General features: G+C 43.5%; 1 protein-coding gene across 5 annotated transcripts in view; it reads left to right on the top strand.

Annotated features, from left to right (window-relative positions):
• gfra1a (gdnf family receptor alpha 1a) overlaps positions 1-22,501 on the top strand; it is a 101,458-nt gene that overhangs the window by 11,084 nt on the left and 67,873 nt on the right. For 3 of the 5 annotated variants that reach the window (XM_037124423.1, XM_037124424.1, XM_037124421.1), the window contains exons 2-4: positions 463-777; positions 1,742-1,822; positions 14,895-15,065. In XM_037124423.1, coding sequence (XP_036980318.1) covers positions 576-777; positions 1,742-1,822; positions 14,895-15,065 — 454 coding nt within the window. In that variant the 5' untranslated portion in view covers positions 463-575. Of the gene's footprint in view, positions 1-6; positions 319-462; positions 778-1,741; positions 1,823-14,894; positions 15,066-22,501 lie in introns of those variants that run through there. The other 2 variants (XM_037124422.1, XM_037124425.1) reach the window with 2 other exon arrangements.

Here is a 22,501-nt window from a genome sequence, read left to right as displayed (position 1 = left end):
CAGCAGCTGTCCGCTTCATACTAATTCATCCCATAGGTGCGGTAGTTAGGGGGCTAGATTGTGAGCTCTATTAATCAGAGGGGGGCAGGCTGGAGGAGGCAGCGGCGGCTCGCTGAGCGTCTGCGCTGGGCTGCCGCGCTGTGGAGGCGGCTGTGCGGTCCAAACTGCTCCAAAACGGCGAAAGTCAAATAATTATCAGACGATAATGTGTGTGAAAGCAAAAAAGCTGTCAGCGAAGTAGCTGTGTAGCTCCCGAAGTTTTCAAATCATACGGAGATGGTTTCATTATGTTTACATGCAGGGGAACATGTAGATCCTGTGAGTTTCCATGTCACAGGCTGTTAAAGCGCATCTGTAATATTTTAATCCCTGCGTAAAATGATGTGAACCAAAACACACACAGAGGCGTTGCTGTGATGGTGTGTTTCATTAATGATCACACACGCCGCTTTGTGTTTCCAGATGTGTTGTCTTGTGCCGAGGAGAACCTGCGCGCCGGGGCCACCCGGCTGGACTGTGTGAGGGCCAGCGAGCAGTGCCTGAAGGAGCAGGCGTGCAGCACCAAGTACCGCACGATGAGGCAGTGCGTGGCCGGCGGCAAGGAGGGCAAGGAGAGCAACTTCAGCCTGGTGGCCGGCCTGGAGGCGAAGGACGAGTGCCGGAGCGCCATGGACGCGCTCAAACAGAGCCCGCTGTACAACTGCCGGTGTAAAAGGGGCATGAAGAAGGAGAAGAACTGCCTGCGTATTTACTGGGGGATCTATCAGACGTTACAAGGTTGGTTTGGTGCTTTAACTTTTTCCTTGAGAAAAAAAAAAACAGCCCAAGTTTCACCCCCTCACCCCCTGGTTTAAGTTATTACTGGTAGGTTTTGATGTGTTGTCAGAAAATGAGACAATAGTACAATATTACTACTTTTTTTTTTCCTGGGGATGCAATAAAACCACCACAAATCCCCCTCAGGGTTTTTTTTTAGTTTGGGCGGGACTGCAACATTTAAACATCAGCCTCCAGCTACAGTTAATTTGAAGTGGACATTCCCCCCCCCAGCTTTTCCAATCTGGTCTGTGAAGGGGTGAGATGATTTGTTGGCCAGGCTCCTCCTCCTGCTGTTTGGATGGAGAGGAGGGGTGCACCATCATCATCCTCACCCTCCCCTCCCGGCTCTGTGACCCTCCCTACCCCTGCACCCACAAACACACACTCAAAAAAGTCGCACACGGCTATTTATCTAATGAAGCCCAACAAAATCATGTGCAATCACTCAACTTTCATTCAAAATGTGGCCTCCGACATGGTTCAGGGCCACAGTTCCTGCAGAGCCGGGATACTTTTGACCTCCTAAATCACTTTCCTTGAGGGTAATGGAGCGTGAAGCCCCTTCAGCGCTGCCAGTGCCATCTTAAAGAAGTGCTGGTCACGGCAGGGGGGCGGGGGGGCTTTTAGTCCCTAAACTGCATCCAGCTCATCAACAGCGAGTCCACTTCTAGTTGCGCAACACAGCTGACCAGTCTACCTAATCAAGCGTGCGGCTGTGTGCCAGCATGGATATCGACTGACCCAAATAACCCAAGTCACATGCAGGCCGATGTGAGGGGTGAAGGATGATAAACAAAACTGGGGGCTCAAAACAAAGCATCTATCTATCTATCTATCTATCTATCTATCTATCTATCTATCTATCTATCTATCTATCTATCTATCTATCTATCTATCTAACATCTGTCTGTCCTCCTCACAGGTAATGATTTCCTGGAGGATTCTCCGTATGAACCTGTGAACAGTCGTCTGTCTGACATTTTCCGGCTGGCTCCCATCATAGGTAAGATCAGAAAATCTCTCTTCTGTGGAGGCTTCCACTCCTCCTCCAAGTGTCTTTTCTTTTTTTTTACTGTTTCACTGGTCAACCGTCTCAGTTGAGATTCGGTTAAGCTCCAAGCTGTGCATGCTTCTCACCCACCCGAAGGTCGTCTGTGTGTCGAGTATTTATCCTCCCTCATCCTCTCCGCTATCTGTCTCTCTCTCCGCTCGTTCTCACCCCAGCAACACTTTGCATGCTGGCTGGAAGTGACCTTGCATGGGGAGCTATAGTTCTGAGTCTCATCAAACAGTGGAGAAATGCTTTCAGTTGCAGAAGGAGAGGACTCTTGTTGGTGCTGCTGTAGTCTGCTGTGGTTGTGGAGAGCTTCCTCTCGTTGGCTGTTTGAATCCACTTGTTGAAGAGAGTGAGTAATGTGGGAGAGCATGACAGGCATTTTTTTTTCTCCTCCTCACGTCTTGTGTGTGGGAGCGATGCTGACTCAGGCCTCTAGATGGCGATGTTATTCCCTTCTTCACAGCCACTCGGTTGCTCTGTGGTCCCAGGTTGAGTCTTGTCGCTGGTACTTGGGAGTTTTAGTCCATGAATGTGGCGCAAATCATGTAGCGGCTTACATTTTCATTATTACACTGCAGGTGATGAGCGCTGTGTCAAATGAAACAGACGCGCTCTGCCTCCACATCTCCAGAGAACAATGCTGATGTTTTGACCCCTTTTGACACGGATCATCCTTTCCTTTCTGTTTCCTCTGTTATTTATGTCTCACAATAGGCTGATTTGCCCTGAACCGATGCTTCTCTGATGGTATGGTGAGATCATAACGTGGGTGGTGAGATACACAAAATCTTGGTCTCGCTATCGACTTCAACGCCGATTTGCTTGTAGTAAAGAAACACGATTAAGGATCCAGCCTTTGTTTTTGTAAAGCATATTCTGACCTCCTGTGACTCCGTGGAACAAGAGTAGGAGACTTAGAAAGGAGAATACCACCATGTCACAGTATGTGTGTCTGTGATCCTTAATACTCCAGCCAGCATCAGGAAGGACGAGGCAACCACAGCCCATCAGTGCTGAAGCATCGACAGTCTGAGCTGCAGGTTCCAGGAGTGGGAACAGACAGATTTATGGTGTCATTCTTATAGTGAAGGCAGGCACTTCTTATTTTATGTCCGAATGCCTCTTTATGGTGATTGATGACTCTGCATATACATACATCTCTTTGTAAGCAGCAAGAGATCAGACGTCCCATCAGCCTGAGTCCGTCGTTAAAGCACCGTTATGCAGAGCAGGGTTACAGCTCTTTTTTTTTTTTTTCTTATCTTCATTGCTGATGAATCATGTCTTTATTTTTTTCTACTACTTGATTATTTCTTTTTAAATGTCCCCAAAAGGTGAATATTTGCATCTCACAATTTCCCAGAGACTGAGAAGAAGTTTTTAAAAATCCTTGTTTTAATTCACCAACACTGCAAAAAAGAAAAGAAAAAAGAAAAGGTATAAAACAAAAAATCCTCCCATTCGAGGAGTTTGAACCAGCAGACAAAGCAAATCTTTTTTGCTTTCAAAATAAGCCAAATGACTGATTGATTTTTTTTTTAAATGTTTTAATTTTATATTGACTTGAGTGCTGCAGTGGCCTTTAGTTGACAGTTTTGGTTTGTGATCCCTTAAAGTGAAGACATATTTACATGTGAACTTGTTATGTCCCAACTGCTGTGTTGGGACTGACTAGTCATTTCAGTTCTGCTTCAGATATTCCTTCATGTTGGTACATAGCTTCGTATATGTCTCTTTTGCTTTGGACAGGTAGAAATGGTGGTGAGCATGTAGGACAGACAGGGATGAAGCTGCGAGAGGAGTCTGATGATTTGACAAAAAAGCCAGAAAAAAGATGCATAGCTGGAACAGGGACTGATAAGAACAGTATTCTCTGGGGACTCCTGTTTTCAGATTATGCAGATTTCAGTGTTGTTGCGCACAGAACGTTATATTGGAGGTAGGAGTGATATTAAAGAACAGTATAATACCCAGTTTGATTGTTTTTCTCTTTGTCTATAGGAAGTCTCTATATCACCTGCACATTCCTCCTGAACACGTTTTCTGTCTTTTACGTACCTTCAGTTTCATCCTGCAAGACAAAATATGAATAATAGTGTTTCTAGTTTTTGCTAATTAGTGAATAAAAACAATTTGTTTTTGCAGAGTGCTGTCAGGTCCTCAGACACCAGTTTGTGAACCACTTACGAGCCGTCCTCCTATTTCAGGAGGCTCTCTGAGCGTGTTTGTCTCAGTCGGGCAATGATCCCAGGCTATAGGAACAATGGGCAGCCACCATGATCCTGTAATTCCATAATCGACCCCACGTCCCCTGACTGATGAGACTAATCTCCAGTGACACCCACACATACAGTGCACATATGCACGGACACTCAAACACCTGTTCCCAACGAAACACCCATAGGCGTCAGTCTAACTTCATTAGAGAGACATTTAGGGTGTCGTCTTGGCATCTCAAACACACGTCATAGCGGCAGAACAACAGAAGTTCATATATGCGCCATCTTTGCTGATGTACAGAAAATCATTAAAGGATGCTTAACATGGATTAATGGCAGAATGAGACGGATTTGGTGGTTGCTGTTTGTAAACACAACGTTCAGAGTTGTCCTCACGGCTCAGCTGCACCAGAGCTTCCTCTCCATGTGTCCTCATGTTGGTGGTTCTGCACACTGTCATCAGCCGGCGCTACACAAGGCTGATGACCTGAAAAGTCTTGAGCGCAGCAAAATAAGGAAATGAAGGTAAAGGGCAGAAACAGTCTATACAGTTTTGTTAAAAGAACATTTCTACTAATTCTGCCTGTAAGATTTAAACTCTGGCAGACTGTTTTGTGTCTGTAAATAAAATTGTCATAAATAATTAATATAAACACATATTGGATACAAGATGTATAAAACATGAACACTGACATCTTAATAATCTGCTCTAACTGGAAATTAAAGATAACATTCTAGCTGATAGAAGCACACACACTGCACTCAGCAGTGGGTTAACTCAGCTAATTATTTTCAGATCTCTCCCGGCGGCAGGATGCCTTTACCTCTGGGGCTGAGTCCAGTGAGTCACTGACAAATGTGAGCAACTCACTTCTCTGCACCAAAAGAACGAGTAACTACTGCATTAGTTCTTATTAGTTCCTCAGTAGTGATTAAAGGCCCCACACACCGCCCAGACTCAAACCAACAGCCAGCTGCCTTCATCCGACCACTCTGCTGCCTCTCGTCTGACCCGTTCGGCAGAAAAGTTGCACTGGAACACACCGCTTCAATGCACTGCCAACTCCAGAGAAGCATGTACGTTCTGCACTTGCGTGAGATGCAGTAAGTCTCCTTAACATCGGGTGGCGCTAGTCTCATGTCAGTACCCCAAAACATGAAAACAGGAGATGACTGAACGGAGTGCACACAGTATTCCGCCCCTCCCACACACACACCGCTGATTCGTTAGCACACCGCCAATCAGAATGGTCATACAGTGAGCACACAACCAATCAGAGTATCCAATGGCTCTGACGGCCAACAGCCAACCTTCTCAGACTTCGCATGTTGAATCGGAGCAGACGCTGTCCGCACGGTTCCAAAAGCTTCTGACACAGCTGAACACACCGAACACATTTGTTCCCGAATTCATCGATGGCCAATGGTTGGCCCTCTGTGTTTTAGGCTTAAGAGATGTGAAAAATGGTCAAAATGTGGTCAGAAGGGGCTGGATGCCGCTGGACACGAGTTCAGCTGCACTGTAAACACCTTTGAGGATTTACAGATTGAATGCCATCTTGTCCACCAGATCACCATGTGCGTTCTGATTAGCATATCTTTGCTGCGTGGACAGCAGCAGAAGTGTTTCAGGACCTTCAACACCGCAATCTTTCTGTCTGTTCAATGTACACACATGGGAGGCTACATACCACACATACGTGATGATAAAACAAAGCATGTGCTCTTTACCCAGCAAAATCTCCCTGTGTTCAGTCCCTGCTTTGTTTCTCTCAGCGTCTCTGCAGCAGCTCTACCTGTTTTGATGTCTCTCTTTCGGTTCATTAAAGGGCTCAGTGAGTTACTCTGCTGCCCGTGGAACCGTTGAGACCGCTGCTTTCCTATTAGTGGAAAAGTGGGTTGTTTTCACTTTCACAATTAGCACAAAGCATGCGTGACACACATACAAAACAAAGAAGTGTGCCTGTGTCGAACAGGGAAAGCTAAATCTGCACAGATTTCATCCTCCTGCATGAGTTGCATTTTCCTTATCTGTGTATACATATTTAGGTCCATTTTGGTGTGGGACTCATCTTTGCACTGAGAGAGATGCGATTTTTATAAAACAACAGGTAGACAAACCGTAAACAGAAAGGTGGTCATCACACTGAGCAGGAAAAAAAAAAAATTCTATCATGCTGCGTGAGTTTGTACAAGCTTGGAGGAAGGAGAGCGAGCAGACTTCAGATGAAATGGCTGCCCTTCTCTTCACCAGTTGCCCATGTTTATGAGTCACTGATCCATGCAGGAGGGAGCAACACAGAAACAGAGAGCATTATTCTGAGATTAAAGTGGACTTGGAATTACTGCCGCACCATTTGGCCCAGGCGGCTGGAAAATCAAAGCGGTGTAGGAAATGGATGAATACACAGCGCGGGTAGTTTCGTATTACTGTATTCATGAACACTCGCTGTTCCAGGTACTTTTTCTTCTACCTCGCAAAACATTTCTCTTCTGCATCGGCTACTTTTTGCTCCCGTCCGTCTCGCCGTCCTTCTGCATCACCTTGTTTTTGTGACACTCTAGACATCTAGAATGATGCAATAATAATGATGGATTGATAGTCTGAGGAAAAACGCATCAATTCACAACACTATGGATGCATAAAATCACATTTATGGTTTTGCTGTAGTTTGATGTGTTTGTTGGCTTTTTTTATGAGCTTTTATCAAATCAAACAGTGCAAAATATCTAATATGAATAAACAAAAACTCAGGTCAAAGTGGACTTTTAGTGAAACGTGTGAAATAACTTCATGACTTCTTTTATGCAGCTGTTTTGACCTTGAGGAGATTAAATGTTGTTTTGGTGAGTGCTAATTTATAAGCAGTTTCCAGCTTTGCACATTGCTCCGTTGCTATTTATTACTGTATATTGCTCTGAAATAATTCAGAACCAACTCAGTGTTACATTAAGTAACTTGCCACTGAAGTCATTTATATATTTTTGGTGATAAAGCTCTTGAGTGGTGGATCCTTCAGCGATCTTGCTGCTGCAAGGCTTTTTCGGTCACGCACCAGTTTTTTTTATTGTTTCACCCGCAGTCTGACGGTTGCACTCGTGAATGCCTTTTTGTTTAATGTTATGTTGCTTATAGACAATCTTGTGCCATGATGTCCCTGGCGGCTATGTTTGCACACGTGTCCATGTGGTTGTTGGTTGGTGCGTCAGCAGTATTACACAAAAACGACTGGGTGGATTTCTGGATAAAGGGTGCGTGTCAGCCCAGAATAGGTGGTTCTGGATAAAGCAACAGATCCAGGAATTTCTCTGACTTTCTAGACCATCTCGAGATATGGCATTTGTGTTCATTTCTCAGAAACTAAAGCGTGGATCTTGGTGAAAGGATTAAATCAGACATATTCAGTTGGCTGGTATCTAGTTTGACATGACAAAATAGAAACACTCGGTGTATTGGGCCTTGACGGATGCAAATATGTGATTTTTCAGAGCGTGGCTAATCGCTGGATCCTTATGCGTGCCAAAGTCACAACAGAGGTTTGCTTACCTTGGAAAACATTTCTGCATGTGGGAAAGGGGGGGATTTGAGCTGGTTTTTAAAAAAAAAAAAAAGTTTGGGCAAATTGCCACGAAGATTACAGTGCATGAGTGCAGTGTTTGTAGATAAGAGACCATTTAAGTTTGTGAGCCAGGTGTCAATTTGAGGAGGGGGGGGATATAACACGGGGGCAAAAAGTGACACAGACCGTAATCGTCAGTCTGGGCAGCAGCCAAAAGTGACTTAGCGTAAATACAGCAGCTGTGGTTAAATGATGGGGTGGCAGTGGGTGAAAACGGATAAGAACATCACAGGTTGCAGGAGGTGCGACCTATGAATAAAGATGAGTTTATACAACTATCATCTTCACTCTGGCCTGCGGACTGACCTTTTTAAAGTTGTTTGGCAGTTTTGAACTGATAGTAGCTTTTAAGTTGGCAGCACTTATCTTAAACCACTGTTTGTACTTCCAAACTCTAAGGTAAACAGAGAAATGCTTGAGATGTACGACGCGGTGTCAAGTTATGGACAGAAGTTTTACAAATTTGTCTGAACCCTTTCTCCTCTATGTCTTTCCCCGTCCTTACGTGTCAAGGGTATCAGTAGCTGTTACTTAAATTCAACTAAACCTAAAGACAGCTTGAGTTTTGGAGCCTTTTATCTCCAACCTGTGCGTGTTTCAGATGTTCTTCTTCTTCTTGCGGCTATGCAGTAATCAGAAACTGTGTTCTCTGGCTTATAATGAATTTCTATCCTCTGTCGATGTGTTTTCATGTCTGTTTGGCTTAAACTCTCTCCTTAAGCTCCGTCCTCTTCCCAGTTGGCTGGGTACAGCAGCTCGCTGTATATCACCCACTCACCACTCATAAGCCCCAATACACCAAAGCTCAATATTGTGTCTCTTCCATGTGTCAAGACTTCAAACACATCTTGTCCTCCTCCCTCCTACTACTGAAGTCAACCTTGAAGCGAAGTTGGAGCGATGTGTGCATATGTGAGTGTGTGTGAGTGTGAAAACATCTGTAAGTGCGTGGCCCCGGCTGTCAAGCCAAGGCAGCGCTTCAAATCCCCCTGTGCTGACACACAGGGCTGAGAGGCTGTCAGCACCACTCAACCACTGGCTGCAGAGGAAGTCACTCTCATTATGAGCTGCCAATGTTTAGAGATAAGAGTGTCTACCGCTATCTCTTACGCTGCTCGTGTTTGTGTGTATGCCTGCATCTGTGTGTGTGTGCGTGTTTAGATAGAGTCAGGGAGGGAAAGCAGAGGAGTTACAGCGGTAGAAACATAATTTATTGTGCTGTATCTTTTGGAGAGAGGGGGAGAGGGAGAGCGTATCCCGCCTGTTCTCTTAACTTTATTTTTCTGCCTTTTATTTATCCAGATTCGGTTGACTGAGCACACTGGCTCTTTTTTTTCTGCCATTCCCTGCTTCACACTTATTCAGTCAAATGTGTTTGTAGCTCGGAGTTGTTCTGGATATAAACAGTCCTACGCTGTTTGCCACCAAGCAAGCAGATTTAGTGTTTACTTTGCAGAAGTTGTTGAAGTGAGTGGGTGTTTCCTCACTTCCTTTAGGCTTTAGCTGAGTGATGCACCAATCCAGTACGCTAGATCAGAATTGGCAACGATCTAACCTTATCAGTTGGATCAGGTGAAGGGTTCGCAATGGAGAGCCACTTCCAGTTGTGAACCAGTTCCAAGTCGTCCCATCTATTGAAATCTTACGCTTCAGAGTTTATCAGTTCCTCGTATTGATCCAGGCATGTTTTTCTGACAGTTGTGCATTTAAAAAAAAAAACAATGACATCGATCAACGTCCTTTCTCTGCCTGCACAATGCACCCACTCTGACATATCACTATGATGGCTAATGAGGACAATAGACCAAAGAAAAGGTTGCTTAGACCAAAACAATGTGAAAAAATACACTCTGCAGTTACACAGTGTTTAACAGCTAGGACCTTTATTGTGAAAGGTACAAAAAACAAAAGTCTGTAGGCTTCAACTCTGAGCTCACTAAAAGTTTGCTGTCAGACTATGGAGCTTCGTATTATTATTATTTCATTATGTTATTAAGCACAGACACAACTTATATCCCTCAGCTGCAATATTTATGAAAACAAAATGTAGGTTTTTGGTCCCAAATCAGCTTTTCTACACTGCATGAAAATTATTTGCAACAATGAGTCATTGCAGACAGGAATAAACCATCCAAAGCACAAAGAAACATGGCTGATTTTAATGTAAAATGATTATAAGATATGATGTAATATCAGACTCAGACATAATAAAACATGAGAATATCTACTTTTCAAATCAAAGGATCTGACCTCAAGATTGTTAAAACTTGATGACATGATTTTAGCCAAACCCCCAAAATCTTGCAAGAACACAAAATCTAAATATCGAGGACTCTTAAATTAGACAACAACACTTACTCACAGCACACCGAGCGATTTCCCGTCTGCTCTGATGAAGTCATGAGTTTCCTGGTTTGGTTTAGGTGTCGTGGTCTGTGTGTCACATCTGACCTCATCAGAGCACTTATAAACCCCCTTTTTGCATCATTTCTCGGAAAGCTTCTGTTTCACCTTTGTAAGTTGAATGCCCCAGTTCCCTGAAGCAGATTCCACTCTATCTGCATCATTAAAAGAGATGCTTTTCTTTTTCTGCATGTCAGTCAGAGATCAAGTGCTGCAGCTCTCAGGCTGGTGTGACTCACAGCAAGTTTCTCTCTGAATTTAAATCGAAGACCTTTCCAGAGTTCTTCCCTTTTTCAGCTTTTGAGCCGGTGAACGGTCAAACCGGTTTACAGATTAAAACTTCACCGCGCCCACATCCTGTTTCTTGTCTCAGGGCGTACTCTGTAGACGTACAGTGAATCTCAATAGGACAAATAGGTTAAGTGTTTTAGCAATGCTAGATATCTAAAGTGACTTTATAATTTATTTGTAATGCACTAAAATGGTGTGTTTCTCTTATGCATCATGCAAGTTGCTATCGAGATTAGAAGACACCGCTCCATAGATCTCATCGTCACGTTCCTGCCCTGGAGTTTATTTTGTTAAGGACTCCCAAATCCACTGCCGACATCACTGTCCCTGTGCCCCGTCTCATATGAAACCTAATCAATGCAGCGCTGTGTTAGATTGGAAACTTGAGGCTGTGCCTACAAGAATCTATTGATTTCTCTCCTTTTCCCCCTGTTCCCTCCTTCTTTTCCGACCAAACTCTTCCGCTCAGGCCGGGATCAAAAGGCTTCATCCTTCAGCAAGGTTTGTGGTGTACGATTCCAGACTCTCGTGTTCAGAGAGAAGGACACGGCCTGTTGGGGATTCGTGTTTTCACTGACCTTGTCTCATCTCTGTACAGCTGATTTTAAGCCTAATGTGTGTCGTAATGTGAACTGTTCATAGATTCTATTCTACGAGATGTATTTTTAGTTAAATGCAGACGGATGGAAGTTGCTGGTGGTTTGGGAGAAAAGGCGAGGCTTAAGGAAATTTCCTCTGCATTGTGGAAGAAAGATTATTCTGATTCACTGGTAGCTGTCAGCTTTCATTGTAGAATGTACTGTATTATGCAGCAGGGGCTGAACCTAGTTCAGATTTGATCCAAAGGCAAGGTCAAGAGAACACCTTCATGCTCCACGTCTCACTGACTGTAGAAGCCCTTCTGGTTTTTTTTTATTTTTGCATTTCCTCATTTCCAACCAGGCCTTTTAATTCTCCCTCCCCATGCTGCTACATGTCAGCTGGCCACTTAATTCCCCGCACAGTTTCAAAACTGACGGATCCAGCTGTGGGCCATTGGCAGAATAATTCTAACAGCAGCCATATCGTCAGGTTGCCAGTTCAATCGCTTCCTTGCACACCATGGGCCAAGAAAATCATTTAGTTAAAGGTGACCAGATTTGAGTCCCTCTGAGAGGCCTTTGATTGGATGTGAAGTGGAGGGGTGATTCATCATAGTTAATAAATGCGGTTGACAGCTCAAATCAGCGGGAGGGAGCTTGTGCCAGGTCTGCCTCCCCTCCGCTGCTTTATGCTGCATGCAAATATGGACAATTAACTTTTCACATACACAGCCTCAGACACCTACACAGATAGTTATACATGAATATATGTGAGCATGCAGTCAGGCACCGCTCAGAAGGAAAGGATTGATGGTGTAAATGTACAGCTCTTAACTTTATCGTGTTTATAGAAACATCTGATTTATGTGCAGTGTTCCCAAAACTCCGGATGGTGAGAAAAAAACAAACAAACTTTAATGCCGTGTGAACACACACTCAAGCTGATGAACACACATCAACACAGTAAAGCAGAATACATGTAACTGGCCGTAATTTGTACTCAAGACATCTAGAACAACATTTCAGTTTTCATGTATTTCAGTGTTAACCAGGACATCTTGATTGAAACTGTGCAGTCTGACTTGGGAAACGTGTTTGTACGTTTTTATATGTGACTTGATGACAAAAAAAAAAATATCGCAATTCACAATATATTCCTGATAATCATCATAATCATCAACATATGCTTAAAACACTTGCAATGGGACTAAAACTCATTGTAATCACATTACCTTACTTTTTGTCAAAGAATAATATTGTGCCGTTGCAGATGGAGCACAAACAGTGAGGTAGTTAACATCCCATTTAACTTCCTTTTTGAAAGGCAGGCTGAGCCCTCAGATATGCCGACAGGGTTTGGATTTTAGAATGACTGAATGAAAAGATGCAGGTTCCTCTTATTGCAGTTCAATACAATCTGTATTAAGGACTGTATGTTGGCGAGCTAGACGGCTGTTTTAAGTTATTCATGTGAGGATAGTCACGATTATCCAGATAATTTTGCTTTTTGCTAGTGATTTTATTGTGATACGCATCACTTAACTGTTTCAAATGTGTGTACATGTAAATAACTTTACAACAAGATTGTTTCAGTTCTGTGTCGTTAATCACGATGTGTTATAATCAAATTGTGCTCTGCCTGGCTGGCCGAGGCATGACTGACCACTGGCAGGTGTGCCAAAGCCACCGCCTTGTGTTAAGCTGCTGCTCTAAGCCCTCAGCTGCACCCAGTCAACTCGCAGGATTAACTCGCCTCGGCCCCGGCCGTCAGGGCTTTCACTTGTGCCGCTGTGTCTTAATAGAATTTCATACTCTACCAAAGTTAAACTGGACCGAACAGCACTCCACCGTTTCATTTCTTTTATGGAAGTGGACTTTCCACTGCTTGAAATGTCTCGTTCTCATGCAGTTTCAACGTTTGACCCTTCTTTGTCCAAGTCTTGTCCCATAAAAAAATGTTTAAGTCTATGACCATAAGAAAGTCATAATGATTGATTCAGTGGTTGACAATCCAATATCAAGGATGCAAAATGATTAAATCATTATCTGTAAGATACATTTTGAAATTCCCCGTGGCACGCCTGCGTCACCCTTTTTTTCCGAGCGCTGCTCCGTCCTCAACATTCAGACAGCGATAGTGTCAGGCAGGTAATGGCAAGCAGCCAAGAATAAGATGATAAGGATATTTACTCCCCTGTCAGGAATACATCAATAGTGTGGAAATAATTTGGAGTTCGGAAAAAAAAAAACAATGATAGGAGGCTTGTTGTTAAGCTTGTGGTTGATTGTGTAGCCGATCAAAACCAGCATGACACGACATTAGAAGTCTGCCATTAAATAGGAGAGCTGGTATCACAGTGATTATCTGCACAGGAGGGATGTATCTCTATCTGCAAGCACGTGTGACTGACAGCAGACAGGAGGGCAGATTGTCCACCAGTTAATCAGCTGCGGGTGGTGTTGTTCTGAAACTGAAACTAAAAATTGCTAAAATGGGTCGCCAAGTACATAAAACATATAGTGAAGATTGCGGTCATCACACACGGCTTCCCCTGTTGCAATGTTTTTATTGGACTTTCGTGCTTCTTAGTACAGCAGCAGTATGCATCTTCTCTTCCTGCTTAGCACACTTTGAAGATCCCCGCTGGTTCGATTGGAATTTACACTCTGTCCCCTGTGATCACGGTTGTCAACAGCCACAGTACGTCTGATTAAAGCAGCGTCTCCCACTAACAAACGCTTCTCTTTGGAGAATAATGGCTTTGCTCCCCCCCCCCCTTTTTTTTTTCTCTCCGTTCTCCCTTTGTGCCTCGTCTTTTGATCACAGAACAGCAGCATCCCTGAAAAGCAAACACGGCCTTAAACACACACACACGATACCCAGAGCCCAGAGTGCACACACGCCCTTACACACACAAGTGTGAGAATGCATGCACCCGCTGGCACCCAAGAACACACACACACACACACACACACACACACACACACACACACACACACAGCATCCAGCTGAGCTCTTGTTCTGTGCCAGTCTTTGCTCTCAGAGATGTTAAATGAGGGCATTGATACATAAATTTGCATTCGTTTCATCCACAACCGTCCTCCTAACTAAAAATCTATAACTGCATGCCCCCAATTTGCCATGCGGCTTCAGACGCCTCTATTCTGGGCTTGTTTCATGTGAGGCTAGCGTGACTGTTCGATCGATTCGGTTGTTGTGTACGCTCTCCTCACACATAAGTGGGCTAAACAGCGATCTCTCACCACGCTGATTGTGCAGTTTGTCAATGGTTAATCTAGGTAAACACCGTCCAAATTGTTCTTTTTGTTGCAGCTCGGTTCTTTATTTGTACTTTTGTACTCTTGCAGGTTTGATTGAACAGTAGTTTGTTTTCGAGATGTCAGTATTGAAGCTTGTGCAGTCTCACTGTGCAGGTATTGATGAGCATGTTCTGGACCAGTTATTATTTCCTGTTTTGACACTTGCAATAAACTGAAGACCTTCGAGCTTCTTCTCACAACGTCTGCTGCAGATAAGAACTATACTCCCTCAGCGATGTTACAGGCAACAGCACCTTTTTTCCTTATTCTATACTTCTATTCTTATATTGAGCTTGTATGACAGTCCTTCCTTCTATGAAACTCTGGAATTATTAAAGCCTTGCTCCTGTATGCCTCCTTCTGCCTTCACCTTTGCCTACCTGGAATAAACCCAGAATGTGACTTCTGTCCGTCTGAATCATCTGAATGCTCTCTTTCCGGTTCTTCCTTAAACTCTCCCCTTTGACCTGTGAGTATCCCCTTTTATGATCTGGAGTCTTGACCTCCCTGTGAATTTTGTGAACCCTGATGACCCCCTGATGGCTGTTTGTTGGTGGTCCTGAATGAAGCGCATTTCTTACAGAGGGTGGGGAACCTTGGAGCAGCTCTGCCACTTCAGCCCCGGGCAGGGGGGGCGCCCAGGGTAGGGTTTCCCTGGGCAGAGAGCCCACTCTGGGCAGAGGGAGCCCCTCCTCCACGGAACTGCAGGATCCCAGTAGAAACAGGAGAGCTCATCCCAATTGGGCCATACTGGGTAACAAAACAGAGCTGTGTTTTGTGTGTGTGTATTTGATCGTGCATGATTTTTTTCTTGAGACAAAGAAACACAATACATACTCAATGTCACATTGTTATCAGTTACTGCAGTTTAACTGTGCCAGCCACCTGCAGCAGGTTCAGCCCGGAGGCCAGGTTAAAATGTTGGCAGTTAGCGTTTTACTTATAAGCATGAAAGGAAGTTGGGACATCTCCAGCTGTGTTTAAGTTCCCCTGAAACACAGCTGGAGAAGTCCCAGGATAATACCTAAAAACAGGTATTTTGAGCCAAAACATAATCTTTGCCTAAACCTCAACAAAGCAGAAACACAGAGTTGTCACAGAATAAAACAAAGGAAAGTAAAAGTGCATCTTAAAGATCTAGTCAGAAAGTTTCAACATATTCAAGATTTGCAGAAATGTGCATTGGCAACATTTATTCAGGTGATTAGTTTTGCATTCAGTAAAAAACAATTTTGTAAAGCTGGTCACACTACACAGTTACTGTGGACATCTCTCGATTAACCGATTCCTGCTTTATCTTATCTTCATCATGTATAATAGTCAGTGTATGAAATGCCAGAAGATGTACAGCACGTGTAGAAATGGCTGAATTCGATTAGGACTGCATCGTGCGCTGCAGTTTGCTCTTCCTGCTATGCCTGACTGACGCGTGAAGATCTGCTCGTTATCAAATATCATCCGTCTGTTTATACCCAGAAAATCTCATCTTCGGTCTGTTTCCTGCAGTTGGTTAAAAAGAAGCAAACAACATCTGAATCTGACCAACACCAGCTGGTATTGTAATTCATACCAACATTTGAAACACAGGTGTGAGAGCTACAGAGTTCGGGGTTGAAATATGAGACTTGTATTGTCAGTTTTTCTTGGATCTGTTGATCTGTTCGCACTGAGTTTAGCCTCCTTGGTATCAGATTAGGCCAGTTATAGATTTTGGTGCCTTTGGGACCGTGTGAGAGAGGTGTCAGACCACTGGCCTGGTCGTCCGTCTGTCTGCTTAGTCAGCTGTGTCAGGGAGGGTTGACATGTCCTTCAGCAGAGTTTCTACAGCAGATGTGCTCTCTGTTGAAAAACCCTGGAGAAGAGAGGGAGGGATGGAGTGGGGAGGCAGCAAGAGACAGCAAGAAGTGGGGGGGTTGGAGAAGCAGAGGATATGTCATGTTTTGATATTCCCACTGTGCCATTTTGGCTTATGAATTTCCATTTTAGAGGGCAGTCAATGTCTGTGACTGCTACATTAGTTTTATGGCCAAAAACAGCTTATTGCAGGCTGTGATGGTGTGAGGGAAATATTTCACTTTGCATCGCGGCCTGCAGAAAAGTTAACTTGCTATGTCTTTGTGAATGAATTTGGTCGTTATTTTGCAATACACTGCATTATTTCAATTTTGGTGCATATGGGCCCAAAGTGTGCATGCATACATCCACAGACACGTGGTATACTAATAGATTCTTTTGCCTGAACTGCAAAGACATGAGCATTTCTCACTGAGAGATGAAAATACAGACACACTCTGTCATCATCTTTATGCATGCACAACTGACCAGAGAAGCAAACACAGATCTGCACTCTCACGGGCAAACACACACAATTTCTGCTGCGAGTCTCGCTCAGGGGGGGATTACATCAATAGGGTTGTGAGGCTGAATCATGCTGAATTGTTTGTTCTGACTAAAAACCTGAGGGGCATCACACAAACACCCTTCTCTGCCTTTTCCCCCTTTAAGTTTCACCAGAAATATTTCCAGCCACCTGTTTTTTACTGCATATTTTCAATTTGCTCATTTACATTTGAGTGGAAATGTCAGGAGTTATGTAAAACAAAGAATAAACAAGGGCAATCGGTTTAACATTTATCCGAGCTGTAAAAAAAGGAAGAAAAAAAAACATCCATTTTATAGAGGATAGAATAATAGATGTGGTACCTGTTTTTGCCTCTCGTAGACAGTGATTTATGTAACATGCTTCCACTGTGCAGAAAGACCAAAATACTGAAAACAAGACAAACAAAATAGAACTGGAACATCCCCAGGTTGAGTCTGGCAGATAATCATAATAATACATGCTAGAGTTATTATAGAGGAGAAGCAGCAATAAAATACCACGTCGGACCAAAGTTTAATCGAGTTCAGACATGTCTAGTGTTTAAACTATGGTAGATGGAAATGGAAAACACTAATTCACATATAACGTGATATTTTCAGTCATGCTCACCACTTGTGCATCTTTCACCTCCTCATTCAGATTTTGGCAAAAAAGACATCTTGAGGAAGGTCCTTGACATCAAAACGTCAAACTTCTTAAATATATCTATTAGCAGGTCGGAAGGGCGGGAATTTTTGTTGGAATGAGAAGGAAATATTTCCATTTTCAGCTCTGTAATATAACCGTCTGTTTTTTACTCTTTGTCTCTCTCTGTTGCTGCTTACGAAACATTGTCTACACCGGGAACAGAATCAAAATCATATTTGTTGGCCAGGTATGAGGACACACAGTAGGCAGTTTACTCAAATAGCTCTCAGTACACTTGGATACAACATGAAGAAGTATATAAAACTGCATCTTGCAATGCAAAGCGTAGTCAGGTAAATCAGCGCTCTGCCACAACAGAGACCCACGCTGGCACTGGCATGAAGACGGGCAGCTGGTGTTCATGATGATGGAAATGTCTGGTCCCTTACTGTGTCACACAACTCTGTAGTACTTTGTGATGGGCACAGAGGCTCCATCTCCCTCTTCAGACACTTTATAGTCAGACAAAATCTCTCAGAGAGACGTTTATGCAAAGTTTTATATGCCGCTCTGCCTCTCGCCGTCTTGTTTTGCCTAAATGTTCCTGCTCCAGTCTGCATTCTGTCTGTGTGTGTGTGTGTGTGTGTGTGTGTGTGTGTGTGTGTGTGTGTGTGTGTGTGTGTGTGTGTGTGTGTGTGTGTGTGTGTGTGTGTGTGTGTGTGTGTGTTTCCTCGGGGGTTCCGGCGTTCAGATTAATTAAAAATCTTCCATCCCTCTGTTCTCTGACAGAAATATGGATGTCGCTTAAGGCTTAACAGTAAATACCGTTTCTCCAAAATTGTCATTTAAAAAGATTCATCGTCGCAGGTAATAATTGTCGTATAAGGATTTGAAAAATAGTTTTATTGGAACGCCTGAATTGCCTTTTAAAAAAACTTTTGAGAGTGTCGCTTGAGACGGAAACTAAACGGGCGTCTGTCTAAGATTACATTTCAGCTCATTCTTCTTATTGTAATTATAGTTTTCTAACCTTTTCTATTCACTTAAACAATGAAAATATGAATTGCTGTAGTATTCCTGCCATGCGGTGTAAACTGACCTACCAAAAGTTACGAAAGTTTAAGTTTTCTGTGGACACGTGGCTTCATTTATTACTTTACACAAAAATACACAAGTCAAGTGGATGAAGTAAAGAAAATGTTGATTGCAGCAGGTGATTCGAGATTGATATCTCCCCGTGGAGTCCAGACTCTGGTGCTGGTGCCGGGTGGTGATTCTACTGAGACTGATTGGCTGGTGAAATACTGAAGCTGGTGAATCTGTGAGGAACAGGCGGTGATGGGGAGGTGGAAGGTCACACAAAAACAGCAGCAAGAATGAACTAAAGAGATAGAATCGTGTTTTAAAAAGACAGCAGCTGGATGACAGGCTGATAGTGTCGGAGTGATGCTGTGCTGTCGGATAGATGAGACCAGCTGATATCTCAATCGATAGCCCCGGATAATGACGGCCGGACATTATAAGCGAGTATGTGTGAGAGGTGTTAATGACAGGATGGTTTAAGAAATGAACCTAAGGCTGAAAGTCACAGCAGGGATCAAACCTGCGACGCTCCTCCTGATTCTCTCCGTGCCACCCGACCAGCCTGACATCATCCTGTAGCCTCATCAGCTCAGGAGATTTGGCCACCAGCTTCTGTCTTTTGCATGAAGCGTTATCATTAAATGGGGAAGACGAAAATCTCCTCCCGAACCCAAATGAGTCACGACTCTCTGAAAGAGAGAGCTTATTTTAAATCAGCATTCTTAGTCAGAGGAGCTTATGGGGGGGCCACGCCCAGAGCGTTTATCCTCTCATTCCATTCTTAGAAACTTTGCACAATTCTCCCAGCCTTTCTATAAAATACTGATGATTAATTAGAAACAGAGCTGTGAGGTAAATATATTATTTAGCTGTTTTGCAGTGTTAAATGTTTGAAATTAGCATTTTTAAAGGAAAACTTTTGCACCTCACAGGCCAAATAGAACTAATCTGCATAAAATAAGGGAGGGAAAAGAAAAGATAGGGGGAAAAAGAGGTGGTGAAACAATCATGCAGACAGAGATTTACAGTAAATACTGAATATTTCAGTTTGTGAGCAGCTGCTGTAATGTAAAAAAGGTCAGTGAGCATTACTCAAGCAGTCACAGTCACACGGGAATATTTATATTCCTGGTGTAAAGCATCTTGCGCTGGTTACTGGTCCTGAGTCATAAAGCACAAAACCATTTGACTATGATGATGTAGTTAGTGCATAATTCATGAGAGTGACATATGTTTGCTCTGAGGAGGTACTACTGTACATAAAGCTGTCTGACAGCGCTTCGTAATCCAGTTAAAGTCCATAAAACTTGAATTTTTCCTCCCAAGGTTGATATATATAAATATCATAACATAGCAAATGTATTCTACATGCTACAAACTGAGTGACACTGTAGTTTACAGGTTTGTAATTTCCTGCAGTTTGTCCTGGAAATGTAATTACACAGTGAAGATAGTAGAAAGAGAGACAAGACACAGTTGTGAGACAGTTATTCATTTCTCTTTGCGTCTTTGATGAAAACAAATCTACCCAGCAGATGTATCTCACCGCCCTCGGTCTAATTGCTAGTTTGGGGTAAACTGTCATTTTCTTTAGTCTGTGCCCCGACAGGTAAATTAGGCCTCCGAGTGAATGTTAGTGAATGTGTACAACAAACATTATTATTTCATTTCGATCTCATCCTGCACTTTTACCTGAGTGATCGCCCATTCTGAAGACAGCAAAGGACAGCACTTAATTTCAGTAGATGTTGAAATTGATTAAAAAAAAAAAAAAACAATAATGAGCAGCTCATCAGGGAGGATCCACAGCTACAAGATGAAAAAAAAAACACTAATGAACACTTTTAAAGAGGTTGAGGAAACCAACAGATACAGAAACTTCATCAAAACAGAGCAGGGTCAAAAACATGACATTAAAATTGTATTTGCTCAAGACTTGCTCGCTCCCCTGCTGTGTTATTTGTTCAGGCAGAGCAACACAGGTCACTGAGCACGGCGTAAGCCCCGAAGGAACCCGTGGCAGTGGACTAACCAGGCAGGAGCAAGATACCCGCTGCTACCCCCACAGGATACTGGCACTGAGCCGCCAACAGCTCGCAAAATATCACACCAGCTCTTCGCCCGTCTGCGTTCACAGTCAGATTTGTATTTCCACCGATGCACAAACATGCACTTTGTTTGCATGCTTGTTAAAACAAATGATAATGACAGAGAGCATTCCAGGAGAGCTTGAAATAACACATTATGTATTATGAGAATAGGAGCTGGCATGACTCTGCCACCTTAAGGGGATGGAGAGCAATGTGTGTGTCGGCGTTTGTTTTTATTCATAGATTGAGACGGACATGGTGTGAGTGGTTTTAAGGTCAAAGACGACAGTAAACAGTGAAGCCGGCTGACCCAGGGTCAGATCACTTGAGGCTGTCAGACAGGACAGCTTGCTGAGTTAAATTAGTTTTTCAGAAGTCTGGCACATGTTCCTTTGAAATACAGAAAAAGATGAGAATTATCCAGCTGATTTGTTATGATGGAGACAGAGATAAGAAAGAGCCAAACAGAGACCGAGAGGGGAGAAAAGAGCAGTAAAAGAGGCAGAGACAGATGCCTGCTGTCCCTGCCATGTCTCCCTTTGTGTCTGTGTCCATCATGTGAGCACTCTGCTGTGGTCGCACACAACTTGTACTTCATCCATTATTCACAGCTTCGCATTGACTGAGAGCAGGGGACTTATCACCGTTCAGCCAGAGGGAGGGAGAGGTGAAAGGGACGTAATGTGCAGTTGGACCAGCGAGAGGGCTGCACGGCCAGACGCACTAATGTGCATCATGGTTGTGTGTGTGTGTGTGTGTGTGTGTGCAGGTTTTTAGGTGCACGAGCACAAAGTCAGCCATGTTGTACGTGCGGCCGAGAGCCAGGTGTCCTGATGTGTGATTCACAACACTGCGCTGTCGCGCCTGTGGTGCAAATCCGTTTAAATCACTGATGTTGACACACACACACACACACAGTCACGTACCCCCGACAGAGTGCTGCTTCTGCTCCATTCTCTAGAAAAATGAGCTGGGGCATTTCCTTCCCACTGCTCCCAGTATGCAGTGATAGTAGAAAACCCGCGGTAGCTCAGACCCTGGCAGGCAGTCCGACGTGGCACTGCAGAGCCTTTTTGACTCGGCGCCTTGCGCTCATGAGGACTTGGCAAAGAAGCCAGAACTTTGTGGCTTGTACTGAGCCGAGCTGTTGTGGGTATAAGACATCAAATATACAGTTCGAGTGGTGTAACAACACAGAACATGACTCATTATAAACTGTATATTTAGAATCTGTTTATTATTCTGTTTTCCTGACTGTCCTGTTCTTCTGCGTCGGTTCATTTCTTCCTGAATTATTTTTGAGGATGTACTGAAAGGGTAGATGTTGCTGTATGCTTTAAAGATTAAGAAGCCATTTAAGTGTAGATCTGTGATTCATGGTGGGCTGTGTAATTTAAATTGACATGTTAGGTGTCAGCAGCGATGGAAGTCATTTAACTAAAACCCTTTAAATGTTCGTATAATAAGTCATTTAAAAAATAAATGGACTTGAACAATGTTTTTCAGTTTCACCTGACATGACAAACCAACCTGTTCCTCCTCAGGGAGACCATTAAACATTAAACATACCTGATCCTAACGGCAGCGTAGCCGAACATTACTGCACCTAGAGATCTTTGATTCTCGATGTTATTGGTTTTAATGAGACAATATGTTCCCAATTCAGTCTTGGACTAAACATCCGCAGACATTCCTTCTTTATGAGAAGCACACAGTGTTATTAGTATTGTTTTGTTTTGAAAAGTAAGTAAATATTTGTACTTAAGAAAGGTTTCATCTCAGATCATAGAGACCTTTCCACTCCACAATAAACACCATATGTGAATTTTAATAGTACACAGTGTTGGACTGTTGCTGCACTCTCAGCTGTCGCGCCACAATCCATGATTTGTTGAAGCCTTGAGCAGCTTCTCTGTCGGCTTCTGTCCATAAAGTGTTCGTTCTCTGGCAGGAAAGCCTGGCAGGGTGCTGGGATGGAGCGCGTGGGTTTTGACTTAACGCCGCATT

Source organism: Acanthopagrus latus, chromosome 15 (genome assembly GCF_904848185.1).
Source record: "Acanthopagrus latus isolate v.2019 chromosome 15, fAcaLat1.1, whole genome shotgun sequence".
NCBI classification, from domain to species: Eukaryota; Metazoa; Chordata; class Actinopteri; order Spariformes; family Sparidae; genus Acanthopagrus; species Acanthopagrus latus.
The sequence above is the reverse complement of the archived record's forward strand: the minus strand, read 5'-3'. Positions and strand labels throughout refer to the sequence as shown.